We start from the raw sequence: 21,926 nt of genomic DNA on the forward strand, positions 1-21,926 counted from the left end.
CAATCAGATCAACGTGTGATCGTCAACCAGTGGATCTCTGAGCTGAGTGAGTGAGTGGAGGCGGGGCTCATTTACATATTCATAGCACTGCGAATACTAAATGAGGCAAGGGTGTCGAGTTACATTCAAGATATTTTAAGGAAAAAACGCTTAAATGTCATTTTAGTGATCAAAGATGAGTTTTAAGGGATATTGGAACATTTAAGGAACATTATGGAATGGTATTTTTGAACGTTCTGAAACAAGTAGTAACATTTATAAATGTTAGACGAACGTCCAACTAAAACGTTTCAGAAAAAAAGTTCCATGAATAATGTTTGTGAGAACATTATTAAAGACCAGATAATGTTGAATGAATGTCCTATTAACATTTCTGGAAGAAAGTTTGTTCATAACTGTCAGTTCTGAGAACACCTCCATGTTTGAGGCACATGACGTCAGCTAGGAGATCATATTCATATTTTAATAATATTTTGAAATGTTGATTTGTGTCATACAGGTACTTAAAATCTTAGACCAAATAAACATCCCAGAATCCGTCAAATCCATTAATCCATTAATAATACTTACTGATGTTCATACTGTGGTTTTCCCTCCAAAATGATGTCACTTCCTGCAGGATGATGTCATCAGGACTGACGGGATGGAAAGTTATATTGAGACTTTTAAAAGAAAACATGCTTAAATTAAAAGAGTTAAATAAGGAAATGTCAGTTTTTCCACGTTAGTGCAGCACCTGAGATCAGATCCACTCATCAGAGCAGAGGAGCGATCTCAAGTTCAGCTCATCGGGATTAAAGAAAACTATATGCTTTAATCTTTGTAAATTGTGAGTTTAATATTTTGTCCAGTGTATTCAGACATGAACGACACACAGGAGGAATCCCTCAACGCCCTGAAGACAGCTTCTGCTGCTCTCGAACTCTCCACTGGCCGTCTAGTGTGAATGATGACTTGCTCTTCTACAGGATAATGACATTCACACACACAGAGAGATACATATTTCAGGACCATCATATCTGTAAACGGATGACTTCACTGACACCATATCAGGAACACACACCATGGAGTATCAAACACACTCTTACAAATAAAGCTTAACATCAATGAAACTTTTTCCAATTTCACGAAAGGTCTTTATAGTGGGAAAAGCTTCTTTAGATTTTTAAATGTTCTTCACACTAAGAAAAGAATAATAATTCTTTTACAAACTGATCACTGAACGGTTCTTTGGGGAAGCTTCATTTTTAAGAGTGTGTTTAACTAGACAGAGTCAGATACAGGAGCAGTTTGAGATGATGCTTGCTATTGTTTTCAGTTGCATTCAGTATGTTTATTAATTAGCAGAATCTGACTGTTCTATTAAAGGCAAATGGAGACAAAATGACTGAATTACTAGGGAAGCTTTTAGAGTTTAAAGTTATATTTAAACACCTCAACAAAGACAAACTCCCACATGAGCGTCTGTTCATTAACATCACAAGCTGTGGATCAAACTGCGTTCCATTCAACTCACAGTTGGAATTTTGAAATAGAACAACACTTGAAGTTCAAATCAAAATAGAACAACATTTGAAGTTCAAATCAAAATAGAACAACACTTGAGGTTCCAATCGAAATAGAACAACATTTGAAGTTCCAATCGAAATAGAACACTTGAGGTTCCAATCGAAATAGAACAACACTTGAGGTTCTAATCGAAATAGAACAACACTCGAAGTTCCAATCGAAATAGAACAACACTCGAGGTTCCAATCGAAATAGAACAACACTCGAGGTTCTAATCGAAATAGAACAACACTTGAAGTTCCAATCGAAATAGAACAACACTTGAAGTTCCAATCGAAATAGAACAACACTCGAGGTTCCAATCGAAATAGAACAACACTCGAGGTTCTAATCGAAATAGAACAACACTTGAAGTTCCTATCGAAATAGAACAACACTCGAAGTTCCAATCGAAATAGAACAACACTCGAAGTTCCAATCGAAATAGAACAACACTCGAAGTTCCAATCGAAATAGAACAACACTAGAAGTTCCAATCGAAATAGAACAACACTCGAGGTTCCAATCGAAATAGAACAACACTCGAGGTTCCAATCGAAATAGAACAACACTCGAAGTTCCAATCGAAATAGAACAACACTCGAAGTTCCAATCGAAATAGAACAACACTAGAAGTTCCAATCGAAATAGAACAACACTCGAGGTTCCAATCGAAATAGAACAACACTCGAGGTTCCAATCGAAATAGAACAACACTCGAAGTTCCAATCGAAATAGAACAACACTCGAAGTTCCAATCGAAATAGAACAACACTCGAAGTTCCAATCGAAATAGAACAACACTCGAGGTTCCAATCGAAATAGAACAGTAACAGTAATAGTATGTGCTCTGTGATTGTTAGTCAGTGCATGTTCAACGGACCTGTTTCAGATCACACAAACACTCTAGTACCAAATTAGTCATTAAAAACCATCAGTTTTAACTCTAAACTCTTGTTTCCTCGGAGGTTACTTGATTTTTTTTCTCTCATTCTAACATCTGCTTTTGGATGGAACGCAGCATTAATGCTTCCCTCGGCCCGCTTTAAAGAGACACTGTTGATTAATCTTTAATTAATTGACCCCAAAACTCTAGTGTCTCATGATATTTTAAATATACCGTAATGGATATTACATTTCAGACAGTACTGAACAACATGAACCACTGTGCTTGCTAACTAACGTCTGGGTTTGACTCAAGGTTCGTTTGAGTTCAAGTCAAAAAAAATAATAATAATACAAAGTAAAAACTGAGAGCATACAAGTGTAAGTCAACATCTCAAAAATGCAAACATAAATATTTCCCACACAAGCAGGGAACATTTCAAATGAGATATTGCTATCAAGTCAATTTCTAAAAATAATCAGTAATTTGGTGGTTAAAAAAAGTGCAAGTAGACGACAGTATAAAACATGCTGCTCAGACAGCCAAACTTCACCGACAAACTAAACATCCACGAATATTCTACTACTGGAAGTATAAAGGAATTTTTTTAATCTAGTGGAGCATAGCTGTGCTATCATGCTGAAAGTCTGAGACTTACTTCCCATCTGGTTTTTGCTTGTAGTTCCTTGAGGAAACAGTATTAAACACTGACCTTTGGGTCTAACATATTAACAACATTTCAGGCAACGTTTGCTCTCTTTTGAGTACTTTATGAAGACCATCACTGCTCGTAATGTCACTGAAATTACTTTTAAGGTGCGGTAGCATTTAGCGTTGTTTAGCGAATTTACACAAGCGAAATCCAGCCATTTCAGTAGGAATCCACGTGAGGGCGAAACATTTCCCCATGCAGATTTTGCAACGATCTGACCATCAGAAAAGATGATAAAGGAGTTTCTTGTGTGAGCTGTTCTTCCTACATCGCTCTACCAATGTGAAATCCATGTGGGGAAATTCCAAATCCCGTCGATTCCCATTGAAATGACTGGATTTCGCTTGTGAAAATTTGCTGAAATTACTTTCTGAGAACCATCAAATGGACAGAGTAGAAATGTAACTAGAATTTAACTGTAGAAATTTGTGGCTTATGTGATGGTCCTAGACTCTACCGATGCAAAATCCATGTGGAGAAATTTCCAATCGTGTCAATTCCCATTGAAATGACTGGATTTCGCTTGTGAAAATTCGCTGAAATTACTTTCTGAGGACCATCAAATGGACAGAGTAGAAATGTAACTAGAACTTAACTGTAGAAATTTGTGGCCTATGTGATGGTCCTAGACTCTACCAATGCGAAATCCATGTGGGGACATTCCAAATCGAGTCGATTCCCATTGAAATGACTGGATTTCGCTTGTGAAAATTCGCTGAAATTACTTTCTGAGGACCATCAAATGAACAGAGTAGAAGTTTAACTAGAATTTAACTGTAGAAATGTAATTAGCCTTTATGAGGGTTGCACTTTGGCCTTTGTGATGGTCCTCGACTCAACCAATGTGAAATCCTTGTGGGGAAATTCCCATTCGCGTCAATTCCCATTGAAATGACTGGATTTCGCTTGGGAAAATTCTCTAAACAAATTTCCCCAATGGGACCGTACCTTTAGTTTCCTCTCAGCCAAGAGTCTCAAGAGCGAATCCCAGAGTTAAATTTCTACACTGTCCATTTCCACATCCTCTAAAGTAGTGTCCGATTGAGAAACCATTATGAGTTTTTGTTTCTTTGAGTATTGTCTGACCACGCCACTCTCCTCTTGGTCCGTCTGATTGAGGTCCTTTTCCAAAACCTCAACAGAACTCCCACGACTAAACATGGCATTGTCCGTGGACTCGAAGGACTCGCCGCCAAGACCCTCGAGTTTGGTGTAGCCTCCGCTACCGAGACCCTCCAGTCGAGGGCAACTGAGACGCCTCGATCGCACCTGCCGGTCCAAAGGAATACATGAGATATCCAGATCAATAGACCTGGAGTAGTCCGATAAAGCGCTTAAAGACAGGTGAGATCCTGTGGTTTTGCGGCCCGGAGAACACGGTGGAAGCAACTGAACCTGGGATCCTTGCAAAGAAACTCGAGGAGCTCCTTGCAAACTTCCAACACTCCTATAAACCTCCACCGAGTCCTGCGGAAGCTCCGGATGACTTTGAGCCGGTTCCACTTTGGCCTTTGTGATGGTCCTAGACGCCACCAGATCCTCCAAGCGTCTACAGATGGCCTCGGCGTCCAAAAACTCTCCCTTGGCTTCTCCCGTTTTATCCGAACCCCTTCTTTCGGACGCTCCTCGGTTGTTGAGCTTCATCATTGGCAGGGTGAACGCATTGACCGAAGTTGATACGATTGTTCTGGTTTCCCATTGTTTGAGCTCAGGTGGGATTCGTTTCTGATCTTGATAGATACTGTAGACGGTGTCCGTAAAGCTCTGTTTGTCCAAAGAAGAGACTCGTGGGATTGTGGTCGACAGACGTCGGGATGGGATCGTGCTACTCGAGTCGTGTCGACCGGAGCCTGGAGAAGGCCAGGAGACTTTATTCGGGGATTTGTTCTCTTTCGATTGGCAGTAGTTCACGAAACCGTTGAGCGGCCCGGGCTCCTTGCTCCGCAAACTATGAATGTCAATCACCGTTGAGTAGATGTCTCTTAGATTGATGATTTTGGTCTTTTTGTCTCTGTTTTCGTGAAGTACTGCATTCGCACAAATGAATAGGAAGATCCCGATTCCCATGATTAAAGGTCCGAACACCTTCAGCTTGTCGGAATACAAGTATCTGTTAAGAAACGTAGTGAATGCTCCAAGCTTAGCCGAATGCACCTCAGCAGTCCCATTGGATCCATTATAGCTCCTGAAGACTTTATCTAGCAGATCCCATCTGACGCTCACATTGACTAATTCTCGGCTCTCGTAAGTCCTCAGAGCACTCGATGTGTTCATCAATCCCGGATACGGTGGATTGGGTTTGGGCCAGTATCCCATCACAGCCATTGCGACGCCAACCAGCAGCACCAGAATCCCAATGGCAGCGACCAGTCCAGATATGGAACACAGCTTTAGCTTTCCTTTAACCACAACCACTTCGTTCTTCCTCTTTTTCTTTGCTTTCCTCTTGCGCTTGTTTTCGGCGCGGTTCTTCGCGCGGAGGGAGTCCTGTCGCCGGGCAGATATTCGCAGAAGACCCCCTGTGGCAATCATGATGGAGCTCAATTAATCATCCTGGAAAAGACGGGAAGAACATGTGAACATTAGTGTGAGCTGGAAAAGCCATGAGAACTAGACACATACTCACTAAATCTATCATATAGCATGTCCATTTACAACAAATAATAATAATAAATGCTAAACACAAGCAAAAACACATAAATATATACGTACACACTACCGGTGAAAAGTTTTACTGTTTCTGAAAGAAGTCTCTTCTGCTCAAGCCTGGATTTATTTGATCCAAAATGCAGTAAAAATTGTGAAATATTATTAGAATGTAAATCAGCTGTTTTTTATGGAAGCTTGTTTCCGTCACAGAATAAAACATTTTAAAAGATAATTTCGACTTTTTATCTCACAATTGCGAGTTAACATCTCGCAATTCTGACTCTATTTCTCAGAATTGCGAGATATAAAGTCGCAATTGCGTTATAAAGTCAGAATTGCGAGATAAAGTCAGAATTGCGTGAAATAAAGTCGCAATTGCGTGTTATAAAGTCAGAATTCTGACTTTTTTTCTTGCAATTCTGACTTTATAATACGCAATTGCGACTTTATTTCACGCAATTCTGACTTTATATCTCGCAATTCTGAGATATACAAAGTCAAAATTGCATGAAATAAAGTCGCAATTGCGTGTTATAAAGTCAGAATTGTGAGATATAAACTATTCTGAGGTAAAAAAAAAAAGTCTTTTTTTTCCTTAGAATTGGACTTTATATCTCACAATTGTGAGTTTATAACACGCAATTGCGACTTTATTTCACGCAATTCTGACTTTATAACACGCAATTCTGAGAAATAAAGTCAGAATTGCGAGATGTAAACTCGCAATTGTGAGATAAAAAGTCACAATTATCTTTTAAAATGTTTTATTCTGTGGCGGAAACAAGCTTCCATAGTTTTCTATGTGAATATACAGTAAACATAGGCGGAAATCGCGGGGGGGTCGGGGGGGTCCGGACCCCCCCTATCTGAGGGTTGTCCCCTCCTAAAAATATAATTAAAATATGTGTATTGTAAATAATATAATGATATATACTTAAAATAACTGTTTAAGTAGTAAAACAATAAAAATGCAAACGGGGCAAAAAACAAAAACAAAAAAAAACGTTTTAACATTTTGAGTCCCCCTCCCTTCCCTCACAGTGCTTTGGTCCACTGCCTGCTCCCATTTTACCTCATCACAAACAGAAACACAAATAGTGGGAGAGAACAAGGTTTTTCAGTTGTGAAACTCCAGTAAGTCAAGGCTATTTTATTCACTTAAAAAAAAATTGTAATGATAAGCAATGTACTTTTGTCACCGATGTAGTCCGCCTCGCTATGTTGGTGACCTTGTTTTATACAGTCTGTGCGTTTACCGCGATTGTTTAAAACCGTTCCCTCACACACACCAATAAAGTGTACACATGCGTGTAGCGTAGGCCTAACGTCTTGTAGATTAGACAAGTGCAGGTGCGCATTTACATTTTCACGCTTTCACTGTGTGATTTAGTCAGTTTATATAATTTAATATAGTTAATCTAATATAATATCACACAAAGAGTGCAGTTTTCTCCAGATATTAACATGATAATAAATGTGATTTAATAAATTGATAAATGAAAAGTTTACTTTTAGACACCATATTGCCTGTTTTAACTCTATTTCGCCAACGAAAATATTTGAAAACTAAGCCATAGCACTGTATTTGCGTCTCTGAGAAACACACGAGGTATTTCCTTACTGAATTATCAATCAGCTTTTTGAACGAATCAGTTGAATCTCAATGACTCACTCATTACCAATGAATTGCTGCCACCTACTGGCGGTTTTAATTCCACATTTACATGATCTTTTCATGTTTTAAATAATTTTATATATCAATATTCAACGTTTTATGTTTTAAACAAAACATTATGTCTGTGTAAATAAAAGCATCTAAATGCCATTTCAAATGCAGCTTCTGTGTTTCCTCTCCATTGCAAATATTTTGTTGATACTTATTTAATTTGATTGGTAACAGCCCTATTGTGTCTTATTATTATAATTAAATTTAATTTAATTAAATGTATGAAATTGACACAAAAGATGATGCATGCATATAATTAGGTTTAAAAATACATTTATAAAGATAAAAATGCCAATGAAGGTAAACATCTATTGAAACTTATTGGAAAAATGATTTCTGTCACTGCTGTGAACTGACCCCCACACAGAATATGAAGAATATCTAAAACTTTAGGAGTCGGCTGTCCACGGCAGTCCTAAACATGCCAAGTTACCAGCACAATAACACACTCAGCAAAATATCGTTATCGATAAAATCCCTGAAAATATAGAGATCATTTTTTGTCAATTTCACAAAGCAATGAAGAATATTTTGGTCAATTTAGTCAGCTTTTTCAATGAACCAGAGAGAAACTTTGAAAAGAAGGATAATGGCACGGTCTCCATGCTACACTAATAATAGTAGTAAGGCTTTCCTCTGTGTACACATATCCATAGAAAGTACAATTTTGCCTGTATTATTGGTGTCCCCTTCAAAAATTGCTCTTGAGGAAAGTTATGTTAATTGTCCCCCCCAACATTTAGATGAAATTTACGCCCCTGACAGTAAAGTGTAATTTATTCCTGTGATCAAAGCTGAATGTTCAGCATCATTACTCCAGTCTTCAGTGTCACATGATCCTTCACAAATCATTCTAATATGATGATTTGATGCTCAGGAAACATTTATGATTATTATCAATGTTGAAAACAGTTCATGTTTTTGTGGAAACTGTGATACATTTTAGTTTTCAGGATTCTTTGATGAATAGAAAGTAAAAGAACAGCATTTATTTGTAATAGAATCTTTTGTAACATTATAAATGTCTTTAATGTCACTTTTGATCAATTTAATGCGAGACTGAAGCCTGGAGTAATGATGCTGAAAATTCAGCTTTGATCACAGGAATAAATTACACTTTACTATATATTCACATAGAAAACAGTTATATTAAATAGTAAAAATATTTCACAATTTTCCAGTATTTTTAATCAAAGAAATACAGCCTTGGTGAGCAGAAGAGACTTATTTTTGTTGATCACCCTTTTTTAATGAATGTCACACACCAGCATTTGCCGTGCTCCTATTGGTTCTTCATCAGATGGACGTTCCAGAAGCTCATTTATCCCGATGAAAGCTCTGTCAAATCTGGAAGGCTGAACATGCGAGAGCTTGAACACAAAGCAGGCGCGACGAAGCTCCGTCCCGGGCGAGTGTTCGTCGGGATCTCCGGCACACCGAGTGGGAGCGAGACGCTGGATCCTGCGAACACCATATGGATAGTGTGGGTTAATGCAGCACAAACACACACAGCGATCACAGACACATGACTGAAAGAAGAACAGAAGCCGTGTGAGACAGAGGCAGATGATATGATTCACTTCAGACTCCAAACAGAAAGATGAAAAGCATCTGTTTCTTCTGTTTGGTGTTGATTTGACATAAAAGCTGATTCTGTCTCGAACTGTGGGAACGCGAGTGAGCGACAGGCTAACAGGTACAAGCGTCTTGTTGCTGGGTGCACATATGATTACAGCTGAAAATATGAGTCCTAGGGGTGTAACAATATATCGTGTCACAATATATCGCAATATTCACCCAAAATGAAAATTACTTTGTGAGAAAAAACTCATATTTTCAGAGTTTTAGTGTCAGTACTACATTAAAATACTATATAATGTATAATAATGCAATGGGGTAATAATTATGCCAAATATCTGATGTTACCAGTTAAAAGTGGCCGACATTATTTTAAAAATATCTAGTCAGTGACAGAGATCAAGCATATTCGTCTAGAATAATTCAGTATTTTCAGCTTCAGAATCATGAATATTGTTATCCTGGTGTCTCTATTGTCCTGTGCTTTGGGTTTCAGCACCAAGTCCAAGACTATTCATTTACACACACAATGTAATATCAAATTTAGCATTTTCATATCATATTTTGAGTATCGTAATAATATCGTATCGTGAGTTCAGTTTCGTGATATGTATCGAATCGTGACATGAGGGTTTCGTTACACCCGTAAAGAGTCCAATAAAACACGAGGTCCTGTCAGATTCAATTAAATTCAATCAAATAACAATGAATTAAAGTTTTAAATTCATATGGGATCAAATAAAGAAGTAACCAGTTGTGACATGCAACTGTATGTCTGAATAAGTGACAGCTCTTTGATGACATGTTTACTGGCATGAGGGCGGGGCAACCTGTCACTCACATGAGATCCACCAATAGCAAACCACAACCATCCAATCAATCAAGCCCTGCCCACATTTGTTCTTATTCCATAAGTGTTTCACTTGGAAATACAGTCAAAAATTATTCAGACACCAGATATATATATGTTTTTTTTTTTTTATTACTATCAGGACACTATAGTTCATTTATGTAAGTGAGGAGAGCAAAATAAAGTAAACTGTGACATATTATACCCAACAATTCTTCATTCAGTGACTACCAGTAAAATTGGGACCAAAAATGATTCGGACACTTTGAGCTGATCATGTTTTGCTGAAGTATTTTGTCTTTAATTGCTAATGCTCTTTTTACACACAGACTGAACACAATGAAGCATTGCTTGGTGATTGGTTGAGCTAAACTGGTATTATCTAATTGTGTAGTTAAATTTAACAGCTGACAGATATTCAACATAATTCATGTGTGAGACAGTCTAACAGAAGGACGGACAAAACCAGTCAAATATCAACTGAGTTCTGCTCATATTTTATTACCATTTATAGCGAATAAACATAATGAGATAATGTGAGGAATGTTGAATAAATTCTGGTTTGACTGTACGTCATAACAGGGAAGAAAAGGTGAGAGCAACTTCACTTTCATGCCGACTTGAGTTCATGGTGTCGTTCTAAATAAACTTCCAAAGATTAATTACTGAGTGTTTTCTCAAGGGTCTCACCCAAACACAGCCTCATTAAAGTGTGTAGAAGCTGTCCAGTCCGACACCGGTGTATATAACACACTCTCTGTTTATTTCATATTCTTAATCAAAACAAGACTTTGCAGTGAACCAGTGAACATTTCTGCAGAATAATTTATGGCACCAATTAAATCTTTATATTGTCTTCCAAACGGGACTTTCAGAGGAAAATACAAATGTGAGTCTCCAGCACCGGTTCATTAGTTCTGAATCATCAGGGGAGGAAAGAAGAGAAAAGTGAATTAGTTTCTTTCTGCAAACTCACTGAGTGTCCATTTCTCTCCGCCACTTCGCGCTCGTTAAAGTCCCTCAACACATTAGACATTGATTTAACATGAATCAGCAGATCTGACATGATAACGACCCTCCAGGCTTCATAAACCCGATGAGAGTAAACATGTAATCACATGTTCTCGTCAGTCGTGAGCAGAACTGACTTTATTCAGCTTCGACTCTAGAAAACGTGTGGTTTTACTCGTGCTTTTCTCTCGGACGGCGCTAACGGCGGGTGAATGATGGTGCACTGTTACATCCCTCAGTGTTTGGCGTCTGACGTCCCACTGGATCACAACACAGTCAGGAAAAGTACAGGAGAAATATTCCCATTCCCTCCAGTCATCAAACACATCAGTAATAAGCGTTTATGGACCTGCACTAAATGTAATGCTTAAGGTTTATGGCTGGTCACGTCTTTAAATCAAGACAAATTCACTTGTACAGCACATTTCACACACACACACACACACACACACACACACACAGCTTCAAAGCAGCTGTACAGAAAATTATGATGTTAATGTTTATAATATCTTAATATCTTCATGCCTTATAGTTGCATTTAGCAGATTAGAGCTGTGCGACAGTATAGTTACATTTTGCAATGATATAAACAATCAGCTGAGGTTTTATAATTAGCATATATTGCTTTACACGAGTGTCCTGTATGCAGATCATGTTGGATATACTTATACTGTATATATGCAACTTTATAAACAGAACTGGCCGACTATAGTTACATTTATGATGCAACTAAAAAAATCAGGCGGTTTAGATTCACTATATGTATAGTTGAGCATATACAGCTTTACATGAGTATATGTAAATGTGAATAAAGTTGGATATATACATTAGATACAACATTAGATCATATATAACTGTTTACAGTTTTGGGTTACATAAGGTGTCATTGTTACAGTGTAATTATATATTGAAGTACTGAGTAATATTAATGTATAGCGTTTGAGTAGGTTTAGGGTTTGGTTGAGGGTTAGTTGCATGTAATTATGCATAATTTACTGTTATTGCTATGGTAAGTACATGTAACACATTTAACAAGGACACTGTAAAATAAAGTGTTACCCTATTTTGCAATATAATCAATCACATAGCCAAGATTTGTCATCTGAAACATACAGCAAGCATCATAATAGTGTTTCTTCATCATATTTTCATCAGACATTGAGACAAAAGACTATGGTCTAGTGCATATGGCTGAACAATGCTCATGAATATTTAATGACATAAATATTCCGATTGGTTGTTTGTCCGTGAACATTCTAGAAGCACCACATCATTTCACTGAAAACCTTCATCGCCACAAGTCAGTCTTAATAAATGCAGAAAAAACTATTGCTAATTGGATTAAAAAGATTTCTACTAGAGTAAATGCATTACATGGATCTGCGGTCAGTCATTATTTGAACATTATGTTACGTCTCATAATGTAATGTATACTGATGTTGCTGTTTGATCATGAAGAAGCTCCAGCTCTTCTCTATATCAGTGTCAGTGTTCCTGAACTCCTGAAACGCCTCCATTGTAGTCTTGAGTTTCTTCCGGGAACGAACACGTCACAATATTCCTCATTATAATAATTAATGCGCAGAATAAAGGGGCGGGGCCTGGTTGAGTTAGTTAGTAGTGTGTTAAACTGGCAGTTATGGAAAGGGGCGGGACATTTCCCAAACACGCTCAAAGCGCTCGCCCAATCACAACACACTGCTCCAGCCGACCAATCAGAGCACAGTGTGCTTTTCAGAAGGAGGGGCTTCATAGAGACAGGAAGTAAACAGAGCGTTACTGACAGACTGGGAAGAGAGGAGCCGCAACAATGGAGAATATGAGGAGAATAATCAACATTCAAGCAGGAAAACCTGTTCTAGTAGAGCCTGAAACATCATCAAGACTTTAAGGGCATTATAGGTCCTCTTTAACAATTCAACACACTGATGCTGACGTTACAAAACACACTGCTTTTAAGAAACAAGGCTCCCAGATTTCTGTGTTGGCACTGCTTCTATATTTCCAACCACAAAGATTTATAGATTTGATGAATTCCTGAGAGTGTTTGGCAATGAAAGACTCAACGTTTAATCAAATAAAGCTGAAAACGCTCTGCCGGTCCAGATAAACAGAAGATCACGCAGGCCGCGCGAGTTCAAAGGTGTGTGCGAATCCTTCCACATCAAAGCAAACAGCAGATGATCCGCGCGAACAGAGAAACGAGCGGCGGGATCCACAGAGACTTCACACATCAATTGACATCTCAAACACGGGCGAGAAGGATTTATGGATCACAATGACCTTTACATTCATATCTGAAGGGCTGGATGAAGGGCAGCGGAGATGAAAATAAACATCATGAGGACAAAACACAAAATGACAGCGTTCGCACAAGACTGTCAGAATCAATTTGCGTGTAAAACTACAGAGACGTAAAAGAAATATGACTTCCATCCTCATGCAGTCAGTGCAGAGAAACATAAAGGTAATGGAGCCAGAAATGACGGCTATTACCATCCGAAACACGGGGCGCACAAGTCAACAAATAACACTCCACACATTTCCACCAAGCATATGCAGCTGACATTCATTTATAGTGGGAAATGAATAATATGCGGTTCACAAAGGCTGCTTTTCCTCCTAGATTTGGTTTATACTATGTGTGAGTTGCAGTCTTGTTATACAATCAATAAAGCTCCAAGAAACTACAAACTAGATTAGGTTTGGATCACCTGTGCTGAACAACACCTGTATAACTGCTATTGACATGTTTAATTGAAACTAATGACTGCGAGGGACAGACGCGCTGTTTATTCAATAGAGTTTACTTGTTCATTGAAAATATGTTTTCCAAAACAAATTCTAGAGGGCAAAAAGGTTGTGGACCTTACATTTGACTTTGAATCAATCAATCCCTCCACAGTTTCATTATCATTTGCATTAAATTAAATATGCAGCCCATACTGACCCGGACTAAAGAAGGATCTGGTCTCTAATGCGGATCTGGATTATAATAAGGAATCTGCGCTTTAATGTGAGTCCAGTTGCATCAAATCCCTCTAGTCATTATGGTGCATCAATAAAGGGGTTTGTTTCAACCGGCTGTCGTCTCTAATGTAAGAGAGAACCACTTAGTGGTTTACAGCATAAATACGCCAGTTCTGTTGCATGAGGATCTGCAGTTAATGCATGTCAATCACTTTACGCTGCACTGGGTATTCCAGATATTTTGGTTGTGAGAGACTGGTCAGCTTGAACATGTTCTCATGCACTTTGGATGCATTAATGAGCTCTGATATCACAAACATCTCATGCATTTCTGCATTCATTATTGCACTGACTGGAAACAGTGATGTAACAAACTACATGCAGAAAACACTGTCCTCATTCAGCACAAAGTCAACTGTATACCTGACACTGTCTCTACCTGGAAGATCTTCAAGGTTTTTAATAACCTAACTGGTGAAATTAATTGGTGGTGATTGACTGAAATTTATTTACAGGTACGTTTTATATTAGAAGACCTAAGACCTTTAAAAGAAAGGTTTTAACAGTCAAATACACAGAACATAACACGCATTGATCATATATGACCTGAGAGCCTTTTAAACCTGAAACATTGACAGGTTCACCTCAGTGTTAGTACAGATATACGGTTTTCAGTCCTTCAAATCAATAATAATCAATAATGAATAACCCACCTACTCTTCAGTGTTTCCTAACAGGTCAGTGATATTCAATAATGAGGAGATTTATAGTCAATTAAGCTCAATGTTCGTGTATAACAGTTTTCTGTGATGTTACCAAAAAATTCAAACGCTTCTTATCTCAATAAAGACACGGGCATCGTGAAAAGAGGCGAATGCAAATGTAAATATTAGAGTTTTAGTGTTATTTGCACATAAAATGGTGATTTTGAAAATGAGCTACTGCTACATGCTTCTATTAAAGGGCTTTTCTGACGAAGGAATTAAACGAAATAACGAATAAAGGTAATTTAAAACAGCCTGCTTTTCAAAAATGAACGTAAAACTGAACAGAAACTGGAAAATCAGGGGGTTTATGCGTAGAAAATAACATGCGTAACAGCTCGTGACATTCGGTACATTTAACGAGCCCTAAAAATACATTAAAACACTGGAGATAGCCAGTCACGCGTTGATATATTCATCATTTATATCATTCATCGATAAAGCATATTATCTACTCCACCGACACAGTGAGATGAACAATAAACGATCGCTTACCGTCAAATATGGCTAACAAATTCGTATTCGGGCAATTAAACGAAAACTTTCTCCCTTCGGAAGAGAACATTTTGCGCTTAGGTGGAAATAAATAAGTTCGTTATTTCCAGTATTTCCAGTCAGGAATATTCCCGCGCTCCTTCTCAGCCGTTTACTCGCGCGCGCGCTCGTCTCGCGCTCTTCTCCTGTGGGGAGTGTCGCGCGCGCGGGCTTCTGATCCGGAGAGTTTTGCGCTTCGGGTTCGGATGCTGAGTCTCTCTAGTGTGTGTGTGTGTGTGTGTGTGTGTCTGCTTCTCGGGTGTTGTTGCTATGATACCACAGCCCGAATCCGGTGGAAGTGCTGCAGGATTTGAATAATTGCCTTCTACACTGTTTAACCCCATGAATGACGGCGCTCGTGATGCTCAAACGCGCGTTAAACGCCATCAGAGCCCGTCAGCAGAGAGAGAGAGAGAGAGAGAGAGAGAGAGAGAGAGAGAGAGAGAGAGAGAGAGAGAGAGATGGTGACGCGCGTTTACCTGCGCGATGCGACAAGTTCATTTTTTTCGCGTCGTGCCACTCACTTCCTGTTGGTCATATGCAAGAAAAACAAAAACAAAATATTCATGCGGCATTTGGAACATGTTCATAAGAGAACCAGAACCTTAAACATCAAAACATGAAATTCACCAGTGAAAACAAAAGTACAATGGCAAAGGAAGACATATGCAGTACTTTGTAAGGGTCTCTAAGTACATCCAGGATTCTTAAAAGAATACAATGTCCAAAAAAATACTTTATAGCCATATTTAAAACATCAAGATTGTGGGAGCCTACTTATTAGTCTTTCTGAACTAGAGGAACATTCCCGTGTTTGAGCAAGGATGAGTGACTAGCAAATATTTCAATGCATGATAAATAAAACACTGATCAGCTCGTTAAATGCAATTGTTTGTAAGCATCTGTTGGGAGAGGAGCGTATAGGGTTAAATCAAGAACATTAACAGGTCAAGCCAAAGATCAATAATCATCTTAACGGATCTAACCCAGCGATTGGGAAGGGTTTAGTTGGAAAAGCAACAGAGGTCAGAGGTCACTCGTCGAGTCAGAGCTCACTCGTCATGCGTGGGGTCAGAGGTCACTCGTCATGCGTGGGGTCAGAGGTCACTCGTCATGCACGGGGTCAGTCTCTCTTCCACCGGAACTAAACTGGCGGTCGACCGTTACCGGAAGCCAGTGATTATAGTCTATAAAGTTATAAATATGGATATTTTTCTTCACTTATTAACCCTGATTAATGCAACTTTAACACTTTTATTTTCCTGTTTATCACTGTGAAGCTTCTTTGAAACAAAGCGCTATTCAATCTATAAGAATAAAGATTCTTTGTTTGGTTTCATGAATAATCTTTATAAACATAATCCATTGCACAAAAGGTTATTTATAGTGAAAAAAAAGTCATTTAGATTATTAAAATATTCTTCACATAAGAAAAAATTGTTCTTTTAAAAGCTGATCACTGATTGGTTCTTTGGGGAAGCAGAAATGGCTTCATAGTGAAAACCCTCTTTGTTTTTAAGAGTGTATGAATAGAGTTAATGGATGCTGTGGAATGCAATAACACATTTAGCATTGTCTGTATACTTGACAGCATATTTGATTGATAACTCTTCATTATCCCTAATAATCACCCAGAGAGCTTCCTTTAGCTCAGAACTGGAAAGCTCAGCTCAGCAAAGATGAAACGCTCGGAGCTGAGAAGGTTGAGTCCGCGGAGATCCTCGGATGCTTATTAAGCCAAACCTTCCCGGTCTTTGAAGTTTCTCCACGTCTCGCCTGAAGACACAATCAAGGAACAGAGTGTTCGGAAACGCTCAGCGATGGCCGAGTGCCTTTAACAAGCTCCAGCTCTCCTCTGGGATCTGGGACACGTCTTCCCTCTCCCACTTCAGTGAACGGATCTGATTCCCACAGGATTTTAGGAAAGACCTGCGTCATCAAATTCTCCCGTAATCCCAACCAATCCTTAGCGATCCGGGCCGACTCTGACCAGAGGGTTATTCCCAGAACAAGCGTTCGTTCACTGCTCAAATGGAAAATAAAACTGGTTATAACATTCTGCAAGTGCTAAACACATAAGACTGGGGCTAGTTGTCACAAGACGGTCTAAAATCAGGATTATATTGGGAACTAATAGCATCATATTTTTTCAATATCAGTTGCAGGTAAATACAAAAACACAATAAAAACACATGCATTAAGATGAACTGAGGTTGAATTTTACATAAATGTCACACATTTTACCAGAACCTGACTTTTTATTTTAAGGTGTCAGTATTACAGTGTCATTATGTATCAATATGAAGTACAATGATAGTCAATAATTGTATCCCTTAAAACTCAAAATTACATATTTAAACGTTTTTTCTTTATCTTTTTTTTATTTTCTTTAAAATTCTTTATCTTGAATGTAACTCGACACCCTTGCCTCATTTAGTATGCGCGGTTCTATGAATTTGCAAATGAGCCCCGCCTCCACTCACTCACTCACTCACTCACTCAGCTCAGAGATCCACTGGTTGACGATCACACGTTGATCTGATTGGTTACAAGGTAGTTTGTGACGTCAGAAACACCAGCGATTTCAAAGCGTGTTTTTGAGACTGTCTTTGGTTCACTGCAGTTTTAAGGAGGAAATACTCAGCAATGGAGTCAACTTATGAATTTACACATGGTTTGTCTTAAAGCGTATTAAAAACACCACATAGACACATAAACAACATTAAAAGCTGGATTTTCACCACAGGGGGACTTTAAGTACATGTAGGCCTACTTAGTATTTGGTTATACCAATGTAACAAGGACACTGTAAAATAAAGTGTTACTAAAATAGGTTACACTTAAGTTTAAGATACATTTAAGTACTTATTAACATCATTCACTTAGGGTTAGGGTTTGATTTAGTTGCATATAATTATGCATAATTTACTATTATAGGTAGTACATGTAACATGGACACTGTGTTACCTAATAAAACTGTAACAGTCAAACATGTAAAAATCATATTTTCTTTCCTGCGCCAGCGACAGTGAAGCAAAGGACCGTTAAAGGAATAATTCATTAAAAATGATCATTCTGTCATCATTTACTCATCTTCGCACCGTTCCAAAATAACATATTGCTGATGAATGTGTCCATGTAATGGAAGTCAGTGGGGTCCAAAACAGCACTGATCCCCACTGACTGGAAAATAAATGTTTGTCTTGCTTTGTGTTGAACATCAGGGTGAGTAAATGATAATATCAGAAGATTTCCCAGACAGCAAGTGAAATGAAAGATGATTCAGCTCTTTTACAGTTAAACCAAACCCGAGTGTTTTCCTGTCAGATCTACTCACATCTTCATCTGCGTCCGGCGGAGGAACACTAAAGGACACTGTCAATCACAAAACGTCGTTAGATTGCACCGAAACACGGACAAACACATGTGCTTCAGCAGCTGTGAAACCTCTGATGGCATTTATGCCGATGTGCTGCTGTTAGCGATGTTTATATTCTCATTATATTCACATTTCCTGAAACAGCTGCATTATTATTCTCTCTTACTAAACATCTTTTAAAGTGGCCGTGTTTCTCTATCACATTTGCATGAAGAGCCTTCGGGTGTTTCCTCAGCGAGCGGCCGATCACACGCATCAAACACACACTGTTAATGATTACACCACATAATTAATGTTAGCAGCCTTAAACCTCTCATACAACCTCTCGAAGGTTCTATAACGAAACTTTAAGTGTTCTGTCAGGCACTTCTTTTAGAGGTTCCCATCATGGGGTCATTTTATGGATTTACTTTTGATTCATTTAAAATTTTCATTACATTTTATGAATTAAACAGCTCATAAACAAATATTAAAGTATTATGCAATCATCAAAGACATGTCTCCTTATTTAGAACTTATTTGGCATAAAGCGTTCTCTAAAATTGAGTCAAGAACCATGCGGTTCTATATATATAGAACCTTTTTGGCATGAAGGGTTAAAATTGAGTCAAGATCCTTATGGTTCTATACAGATTTTTTTGGCATAAAGCGTTCTTAAAAATTGAGTCAAGAACCCTAGTGTTCTATAAAGAACCTTTTTGGCATAAAGGGTTAAAATTGAGTCAAGATCCTTATGGTTCTATGCAGATTTTTTTGGGCATAAAGCGTTCTTTAAAATTGAGTCACGAACCTTAACGTTCTATATAGAACTTTTTTTTACATAAAGCATTCTTTAAAATTGAGTCAAGGACCCTATGGTTCTATATATATAGAACCTTTTTGGCATGAAGGGTTAAAATTGAGTCAAGATCCTTATGGTTCTATACAGATTTTTTTGGCATAAAGAGTTCTTTAAAATTGAGTCAAGACCCTAGTGTCCTATATAGAAAAATTTTGCCGCATAAAGGGTTTAAACTGAGTCAAGATCCTTATTCTATATTGAACCTTTTTGGGCATAAAGGGTTAAAATTGAGTCAAGATCCTTATGGTTCTATACAGATTTTTTTGGCATAAAGAGTTCTTTAAAATTGAGTCAAGACCCTAGTGTCCTATATAGAACCTTTTTGGCATAAAGGGTTCAAATTGAGTCAAGATCCTTATGGTTCTATACAGATTTTTTTGGCATAAAGCGTTCTTAAAAATCGAGTCAAGAACCCTAGTGTTCTATATAGAACCTTTTTGGCATAAAGGGTTCAAATTGAGTCAAGATCCTTATGGTTCTATACAGATTTTTTTGGCATAAAGCGTTCTTAAAAATCGAGTCAAGAACCCTAGTGTTCTATATAGAACCTTTTTGGCATAAAGGGTTAAAATTGAGTCAAGATCCTTATGGTTCTATACAGATTTTTTTGGCATAAAGAGTTCTTTAAAATTGAGTCAAGACCCTAGTGTTCTATATATAACCTTTTTGGCATAAAGGGTTAAAATTGAGTCAAGATCCTTATGGTTCTATACAGATTTTTTTGGCATAAAGCGTTCTTAAAAATCGAGTCGAGAACCCTAATGTTCTATATAGAACCTTTTTGGCATAAAGGGTTCAAATTGAGTCAAGATCCTTATGGTTCTATACAGATTTTTTTGGCATAAAGCGTTCTTAAAAATCGAGTCAAGAACCCTAGTGTTCTATATAGAACCTTTTTGGCATAAAGGGTTAAAATTGAGTCAAGATCCTTATGGTTCTATACAGATTTTTTTGGCATAAAGCGTTCTTAAAAATTGAGTCAAGAACCCTAGTGTTCTATAAAGAACCTTTTTGGCATAAAGGGTTAAAATTGAGTCAAGATCCTTATGGTTCTATGCAGATTTTTTTGGGCATAAAGCGTTCTTTAAAATTGAGTCACGAACCTTAACGTTCTATATAGAACTTTTTTTTACATAAAGCATTCTTTAAAATTGAGTCAAGGACCCTATGGTTCTATATATATAGAACCTTTTTGGCATGAAGGGTTAAAATTGAGTCAAGATCCTTATGGTTCTATACAGATTTTTTTGGCATAAAGAGTTCTTTAAAATTGAGTCAAGACCCTAGTGTCCTATATAGAAAAATTTTGCCGCATAAAGGGTTTAAACTGAGTCAAGATCCTTATTCTATATTGAACCTTTTTGGGCATAAAGGGTTAAAATTGAGTCAAGATCCTTATGGTTCTATACAGATTTTTTTGGCATAAAGAGTTCTTTAAAATTGAGTCAAGACCCTAGTGTCCTATATAGAACCTTTTTGGCATAAAGGGTTCAAATTGAGTCAAGATCCTTATGGTTCTATACAGATTTTTTTGGCATAAAGCGTTCTTAAAAATCGAGTCAAGAACCCTAGTGTTCTATATAGAACCTTTTTGGCATAAAGGGTTCAAATTGAGTCAAGATCCTTATGGTTCTATACAGATTTTTTTGGCATAAAGCGTTCTTAAAAATCGAGTCAAGAACCCTAGTGTTCTATATAGAACCTTTTTGGCATAAAGGGTTAAAATTGAGTCAAGATCCTTATGGTTCTATACAGATTTTTTTGGCATAAAGAGTTCTTTAAAATTGAGTCAAGACCCTAGTGTTCTATATATAACCTTTTTGGCATAAAGGTTTAAAATTGAGTCAAGATCCTTATGGTTCTATACAGATTTTTTTGGCATAAAGCGTTCTTAAAAATCGAGTCGAGAACCCTAATGTTCTATATAGAACCTTTTTGGCATAAAGGGTTCAAATTGAGTCAAGATCCTTATGGTTCTATACAGATTTTTTTGGCATAAAGCGTTCTTAAAAATCGAGTCAAGAACCCTAGTGTTCTATATAGAACCTTTTTGGCATAAAGGGTTAAAATTGAGTCAAGATCCTTATGGTTCTATACAGATTTTTTTTGGCATAAAGCGTTCTTTAAAATTGAGTCACGAACCTTAAGGTTCTATATATAACCTTTTTGGGCATAAAGCGTTCTTTAAAATTGAGTCAAGAACCCAATGGTTCTATATAGAACCTTTTTGGCATAAAGGGTTAAAATTGAGTCACCAAGACGCTCGTCCAGATGTTCAAGGTGCATCTGAAGGTCATCGAGCTGCTCAAACAGAACAACATTCACTGATTCTACACTCATATTCAGATGAATCCGATCAAGCATTCGGCTGCTTCGGGTCTTTGCTCTGGTTGAGCTCAACTCTATTAATAAACGCGGATAAATCAATGTGTTCTTCCACTAATGCTGCGGCCGGAGATAAGACACGTTCTCTGAAGA

At 37.7% G+C, this 21,926-nt stretch overlaps 1 protein-coding gene across 1 annotated transcript; it reads right to left on the minus strand.

Moving 5' to 3' along the window:
• Positions 1–822: 822 nt before the first annotated feature.
• Positions 823–15,378, minus strand: tmem200ca (transmembrane protein 200C-a). Its single transcript, XM_084102031.1, has 4 exons — positions 15,190–15,378; positions 8,787–8,982; positions 4,095–5,699; positions 823–962 (listed from the first exon to the last, which is right to left on the minus strand). Exon 3 carries the CDS (start codon positions 5,676–5,678, stop codon positions 4,140–4,142), a length of 1,539 nt encoding a protein of 512 aa, XP_083958157.1. The 5' UTR covers positions 5,679–5,699; positions 8,787–8,982; positions 15,190–15,378; the 3' UTR covers positions 823–962; positions 4,095–4,139.
• Between the last annotated feature and the right edge of the window lie 6,548 nt (positions 15,379–21,926).

This window comes from Abramis brama (assembly GCF_963993115.1).
Source record: "Abramis brama genome assembly, chromosome: 24".
Taxonomy (NCBI): domain Eukaryota; kingdom Metazoa; phylum Chordata; class Actinopteri; order Cypriniformes; family Leuciscidae; genus Abramis; species Abramis brama.